Source organism: Chiloscyllium plagiosum, unplaced genomic scaffold (genome assembly GCF_037043375.1).
Source record: "Chiloscyllium plagiosum isolate Xiang-an unplaced genomic scaffold, Cpla_swu_hap1 HiC_scaffold_7, whole genome shotgun sequence".
Lineage (NCBI taxonomy): Eukaryota > Metazoa > Chordata > Chondrichthyes > Orectolobiformes > Hemiscylliidae > Chiloscyllium > Chiloscyllium plagiosum.
The window spans coordinates 106,893,709-106,901,328 of NW_028270145.1; the positions used below are offsets into that span (position 1 = coordinate 106,893,709).

The window sequence follows — 7,620 nt, forward strand, 5'->3', positions numbered from 1 at the left end:
CCCTATTTTCTGCAAGTGGAGCGCTGCACTACACTTTCGATGATAACTCAGAAATTATCAAGTTTTTGGCCCACACACACTGAGAGCATTCCAAGCTAGGGCCAAAACAACACCTTACATTAAACATATTTTCAATGTTGTGAAATATTCCAAGGTGCTTCGCAGTCTTATTACAATAATTTTTTTTCATGGTGTGTGGACATTGCTGGCTGGGCCAGCATTTATTGCCCATCCTTTATTGAAAGATCAATAGAACAGAAAAAGACCCTTCAAGTCAATGCCAGTCAGAAACAACCTTAACTATTCTAATCCCATGTTCCAGCGCTTGGCCCATAGCCTTGTATGCTGTGACATTGCAAATGCAAATCTAAATACTTCTTAAATGTTATGAGGGTTTTTCCCTGCACCACCCTTACAGATAGTAAGTTCCAGATTCCAGCTTGTGCTTAACTGACTGCCACAACTGGATCCTCTGCCTCCCATTGTAAGTTCCTGAGACCTGGCACCAGGCAAGCAGCACGGCTCTCTAGGACCGATCCTCTTGTCTACATAAAACAGTGTCTATACCCCTCACTATACTATCCCTTGCTCCCACTAATTTCTTGGTGCTGTCCCCACTTGAATGGCATCCTGTACCATGGTGCCATGTTAGCTAGCTCATTCACTCTGCAGCCTCCAGTCTCATCCACGCAAGTTTAAAGAACCTCAAACCTGATAGACAGTGGCAGAGCCTTCTATGCCTGCAGTACTACCTTCTGAATCCCCTTACCTGCTTCACTTGCAGTCACACATTCCTGTCTCTGACCACTGAGCAAATCAGACCCAATCTTAAATGAGGCAAAAGCAGAAATTGCTGGTGAAACTCAACAGGTCTCGTGGCACCTGTGGGAAGAAAGCAGCGTTAACTTTTCTAGTCTGGTGACTCTTCATCAGAATCTAAATCCTAAATGATGTCCCTGCCTCCTAGTCCAGAGAAACCCAAGTAGTTTTGCCCCTTCCCTGAAGTGCCGCGATGACTGTAGTTTGTCACTAGCTCAAAGCTCTGAGCAGGGTGGAAGCTGCTGGAGGTGCCAACACTTACTGCAGATGTGTCACAGAGGAGGTATAAGGGCAAAGAACTATTAATGTAATTATAGATGGGAGACCTCACATGGAGCATTGTGTCTAGTTGTAGTCTCCTTACTGAGGGAGGGACATACCTGATTTATTGGGAGGACAACATAAAGCTGTAAATAAAGAGTAAATACAGCTGTTTCTTGGTGTAATGGGATAATTGTAGAGGAAGTGATTGAGTAGATGAGGCCTATATCTCTGAGGTTTAGTTGTTGTCATTTCAAAAGGCAGGTAAGTGTCAACCACATCACGGTGGATCTGGAGTCACATGTTGGCCAGACGAGGTAAGGATGGCAGATCTCCATCCATAATGAGCACTATTGAACCATATGGATTTTTATGATTATCAACAATGGTTGCCATTAGTCTAGCTTTGAATTCCAGATTATTTTATATAGAATTCAGATTTCATCATCTGGCATTGTAGGATTTGAACCAATCTCCCCACAAAATTTGGAACTCTGGATTGCTAATCTAGTGACATTTACATTGGCTTTGGCACAGTGGTAGATTATTTCAGAGATATGCGCAAAACCTTAGTCAAAGTACATTTTGAGTGAGTGTCTGAGAGAAGTGATGTGGTTTTTACACACAAAGGTTCAGAGCTTATGCCTAAGTAGCTGTGAGCTTGGAAGTTAATGATACGGTGTAAGAAGTTGTGGATGCAGAAGACCAGAATTGTGGGAAGCACGGTGGCATAGTGGGCGGCAGGGGGCACAGTGGTTAGCACTGCTGCCTCACAGCGCCAAAGACCCAGGTTCAATTCCCGCCTCAGGCGACTCTCTGTGTGGGGTTTGCACATTCTCTCCATGTCTGCGTGGGTTTCCTCCAGGTGCTCTGGTTTCCTCCCACAATCCAAAAAAAAAATGTGCTGGTTAGGTGAATTGCCCATGCTAAACTACCCGTAGTGTTAGGTGAAGGGGTAAATGTAGGGGAATGGGTCTGGGTGGCGTGCGTTTCGGCGGGTCGGTGTGGATTTGTTGGTCCAAAGGGCCTGTTTCCACATTGTAAGTAATCTGATCTTAGAATTGGGTGAAGTGAAAGATTTCTGAGATTTGAGCTAAGGAAATTGAACAGGAGGATTAGAATTTTAAATTCATTTTAAGCCTAGTCTCTCAGGGTGATGGTGAACAGGACCTCTTTTTGAATTAGGAAATGGATAACAGTGTTGGATGAGCTGGTTTCCAGATGGCAGTAAATGGCAGTTCAATCGAGGTAAATGTTGTCGGAGTAGTTGAATTGGGGAACAAAAGCATGGACTTGGGTAAGAGTGGGCACATGCAGTATCATGGAAGTGAATGCCAGAGGTTTGTAGAAAGGATTCAAGAGGTCAAAAACTTGACTCAGTATCAAATAACTACTGACTGTTTTAAATAATACCTGTCGGATAGAGTACTGCTATGGGGACCATTGGCTTTTAGAATAGACAAGTTAAAAATCAGCTAGGGTTCCCATGTGTGATCACCTCTGGAAATGCAATAGACAATAGGTGCAGGAGTAGGCCATTCTGCCCTTCGAGCCTGAACCACCATTCAATATGATCATGTCTGATCATCCTTAATCAGTATCCTGTTCCTGCCTTATCTCCATAACCCTTGATTCCACTATCCTTCAGAGCTCTAACCAACTCTTTCTGAAATGAATCCAGAGACTGGGCCTCCACTGCCCTCTGGGGAAGAGCATTCCACACAGCCACCACTCTCTGGGTGAAGGAGTTTCTCCTCATCTCTGTCCTAAATGGTCTACCCCGTATTTTTAAGCTGTGTCCTCTGGTTCGGCACTCACCCATCAGCGGAAACATGTTTCCTGCCACCAGAGTGTCCAAACCTTTAATAATCTTGTATGTCTCAATCAGATCCCCTCTCAGTCTTCTAAACTCAAGGGTATACAAGCCCAGTCGCTCCAGTCTTTCAGTGTCAGGTAATCCCGCCATTCCAGGAATTGACCTCGTGAACCTACGCTGCACTCCCTCAATAGCCAGAATGTCTCTCCTCAGATTTGGAGACCAGAACTGCACACAGTACTCCAGGTGTGGTCTCACCAGGGCCCTGTACAGCTGCAGAAGAACCTCTTTGCTTCTATCCTCAATCTCTCTTGTTATGAAAGCCAGCATGCTATGAGCCGCCTTCACTACCTGCTGTACCTGCATGCTTACCTTCATTGACTGGTGTACAAGAACACCCAGATCTCTCTGTACTGCCCCTTTACCGAAATTGATTCCATTTAGGTAGTAATCTGCCTTCATGTTCTTGCCACCAAAGTGAATAACCATACATTTATCCACATTAAACTGCATCTGCCATGCATCTGACCACTCACCTAACTTGTCCAGGTCACCCTGTAATCTCCTAACATCCTCATCACATTTCACCCTGCCACCCAGCTTAGTATCATCAGCAAATTTGCTAATGTTATTGCTAATACGATCTTCTATATCATTAACATATATTATAAAATGCTGCGGTCCTAGTACTGATCCCTGCGGTACCCCACTGGTCACTGCCTGCCATTCCTCTCTGAACACCATACCGCAATGCAGACAGTCTGCTGACAAGCAAATAGTGGCCACTTGAACAAGCGCAATCATAAAATGTTTGGCAGAATATTGGGCCATTCAGCTCTTTGTGCCAACATCTGTCTCTGAAAGTTTTTTTTTGTCTAATCTCCACACTATGTTGCACATTTAAAAAAATCAAATATAAATTCACCTTTTTTTTTAAAGAAAGTTTACTGTGGCATTTGGTGCCATCATTATGATTAGATTACTTACACTGTGGAAACAGGCCCTTCGGCCCAACAAGTCCACACCGACCCTCCGAAGAGCAACCCACCCAGACCAATTCCCCTACATTTACCCCTTCACCTAACACTATGGGCAATTTAGCATGGCCAATTCACCTGGCCCGCACATGTTTGGACTGTGGGAGGAAACCCACGCAGACACGGGGAGAATGTGCAAACTCCACACAGACAGTTGCCTGAGATGGGAATTGAACCCAGGTCTCTGCCTCTGGCATCTATGTTCAGTACTCCATTCTACCCAATACCCTCTTCCCCCACTTTGAGTCTGTCATATTTAGAAAAAGTTAAGAAAATCACACAACATCAGATTACAGTCCAACACCGTCTCCTCCACATCATATTTAGAAAAGTAATCACTTTATTTTCATTCTTTTGGTGTAGGTCTTAATTTACATCTTCTAGTTACTAGCAAATGGAAACAGGTTTTCCCTATTTAACTCATCAAAATTCATCCTAATTTTGAACAACTCTATCAAATGTCATCCTGACTTTTCTCTCAACTAAAACAAAATACTCCATTTGAGGAAGACACTTCTCATAAGTAAGTTCTCTATCTGTGGTGTATTTGTGCATCTTTTCTGTGCTTTCCATCTTCCTTGAAGTACGTGAAGAGCAATTAGTATCACTAGTCATTGGATATATTCAAAGCTGAGTTATACAAGGGAAGTGGGGCATGGTGGTAATGTCATTGGACTAGTCATCCAGAGGACTAGGCTAATGTTTGGAGACATGGATTCAGATCCTATCATGGTAGTAAATGTGAATCTGGTTCACTAACATCCATTAGGAAAGGAAATTGCTGACCATACCCAGTCTGGCCTACATGAGACTCATCAATCACATCAAGAGGGTGGCATGGTGGCTTAGTGGTTAGCACTGCTGCCTCACAGCACCAGGGTCCCAGGTTCGATTCCAGCCTCTGGCGACCGTCTGTGTGGAGTTTGCACATTCTTTTCGTGTCTGCGTGGGTTTCCCCCGGGTGCTCCAGTTTCCTCCCACAGTCCAAAAATGTGCAAGTTAGGTGAATTGGCCATGCTAAATTGCCCATAGTGTTAGGTGCATTCGTCAGAGGAAATGCGTCTGGGTGGGTTACTCTTCAGAGAGTTGGTGTGGACTTGTTGGGCCGAAGGGCCTGTTTTCACACTGTAGGGAATCTAATCTAATGTGACTGATTCCTAACTGTCGTCTTAAAAATGGATTAGTAAGCCACTCAGTCATTCAAGGACATTTGGGATGGACAACTTATACTGGTCTTGTCAATGATGTTTACACCTCATAAAAGTATAAATAAAATTAAAAAGATGGAGTTCTGGGTAACAACGGAGTCCAGAGTTATATGGTGTGTGTCTGTTGTGGGGAAGACAGGAAAGTGGAATTAAGCCCCCAATACAACAATGGTGATCTTACTGAAAGGTGGAACAGACTCGAGGGACCAAAAAGCCTATATTTGCTCTGACTGCTGATGTTATTTTATGTTTTTATGAAACTGTCATCCAGCACAGAATCAGTGAAGTTAATGAGGAGGAAATTCTGAACTAACCCTTGCATCAAATCATTGCACAATGAGGAGATTGCACATTGATGTGATCATTAAGAGAGAATGTTGTGGAGAAATTGCTTCTACAACTTGAATCACAGCCCTTTCAGTTACTTTTAAAGAAAACAAAAGGACTGGGTGATGCAATAGATTAGGCATTTTGGGCACCAGTCCAGTCAACTCTACTGGCTGTAAGATTCACGTGCAATAAGTTTGGGCAGTCTCTATTTAGTTCTGAGCAGACATGGAACAACAATTGTATTGACTTTAATTAATGCTGAATTAATCTCATTTGGCCATTCTGTTTATGGGACCCATGGAGGAACAGATAGTGTGAGAAATGGATGAAGATAGCAGTAAATTTTCCCAAAGCTGCTTCTGAAACAAGTTGCTGATGCCGACAGGATGGAGCTTTACTTTGCTAACAGTATTGTGCTAGGTCTGAGTACTTCAGTGTGAGCACAGACTGCTTGAAAGATCACCTGATTCATTTCTTGCTGAGAATTATTGTTCACCTCGATGAACACTTTTCTCCCAAAAAAAAATGTGCTTCAGATAGCTGAGCTTAAAGTTGCATCTCTGCAATGTGTTATTGTGGCTGAGGATCAGAGCGAGCTCTCTGCAGCTGACCTCTGGGGTGTCAGCAGAATGCTTTGAGCCTTTCGCATAGAGGTTTCATGGAGATGCAGATGTTGCTCGTTCTGATGAGAGGAATAGCTCAAGTCGGTTCTGAGGAAGGGTCACTGGACCTGAAACATTAACGCTGCTTTCTCTCCACAGATGTTCTCTGAGCTGCTGGATTTCTCCAGCAATTTCTGATTTTTTTTTTCTTTCAAAAACAATCATTGGTTTTTATGTGCAATTTTTATTTGTCTTAGGAAGCTGCTTTTGTTAACTACATCCGAGCAATGCGAGGGCAGGACCATGAGAAGATTTCAAAGCGGAAGGAGGAATTATAACGTTGCCTACCTCATGCTTGCCACCGCACACTGTGAAAGGGCCCTATTTCCATCACTACTGTACTGAAACTTCACATTGTTATAGACGGTTTTTCTCCCCAAAATGAAGAGTACCCAATTAATTGTTGTAATGCAATGGACCACTTGCAGTTCTTTTTTTAAAAGGGCTGCACTCTATTATGAGAAAAGTATATTTAAAATGTAAATGCTGCCTTTCTCACAATTGTGTCCAAGTACAACACTTGTAACTAGTGATCGACTGGTACAAATGTGTCCTGGTGCCAGTATTGTCAGTGCCCCTGCTGATTGCAATATTCCAGTTCTAAGGTTCCAAAAGGAGAAAGAGAAAAGGGTAGGGTTTCAATAAATGCAGGATAAAGCCATTCTTTCAAACTGTTTGGAAGAGGAAGTGTTATTACATGCCAACGTTTGAGCAAGGCTTAAAACATCTGCCTTATTAGCTACACAAGAATGGATCAACCTCGTACTGGACCTATTTTGACAAAGGAACATTGGAACTAGACTGCATTCATCGATTGCTAGCTCGTGTTCTATGCAAATGTTTTATAATTGCGGGTTTTCTATATTAAGGACCATAAATGTGGTCTGAGATTGCCTATCATTGCCAGGCTTTTCTCACAGGGCTGGGTGGGGGAATGAGTGGGTCTTAAAAGTCCGGGAAGGGTAGAAAACAATTTAAAAATTTTAATCAAATTGCTCAGGGATGGCACAAGTAAGTTCCAAAAAAAAAAGTAAGTCAAATACAATTATTTTTGAATTCTGTGATTATTTAGGGTGCTTCAGAATACTGCAGCTAAATTAAGTAGGCGAGATAATCAGGCAGATTGGAAAGGGGTATGGGTACAATTTTTGCCTTCACATATTGGTCCAGTAATAACTGATTATTTTTGGATTGCATGTTGAATATGAATATAGAAGAATTATCTTATTGAAGAAATCTAATTAAACATTCTTGTGTTTTACTTGCACTGGTTTTATATGTTCCACTGGTATTTGAGGCCTCTTGAGTGTATGTGAGGAGGAATTATAGTTCCTGGTATAAAAATGTAAGGAACTCTGAACACATGTTTATTGTGTGTTGCTTTCCACAAAAGAACAAAGTTGATTAAATTATCAATGGGAATCCTTCCAAAGTTTTTGACCTTCTCATCTCCAAACCCAGTAGGTGTTCACTTTTGGGGCTAGACC

General features: G+C 42.5%; 1 protein-coding gene across 2 annotated transcripts in view; it reads left to right on the forward strand.

The window, feature by feature from the left end:
- Positions 1–7,394, forward strand: part of pdia5 (protein disulfide isomerase family A, member 5) — a 125,530-nt gene extending 118,136 nt beyond the window's left edge. For both annotated transcript variants that reach the window (XR_006312204.2, XM_043694262.2), the window contains one exon: positions 6,331–7,394. Coding sequence is in view for 1 of the 2 variants with exons in the window: in XM_043694262.2 (XP_043550197.1) it covers positions 6,331–6,411 (81 nt within the window). In the remaining variant the exon portion in view is untranslated. The remainder of the gene's footprint in view (positions 1–6,330) is intronic.
- The last annotated feature ends 226 nt before the right edge of the window (positions 7,395–7,620 follow it).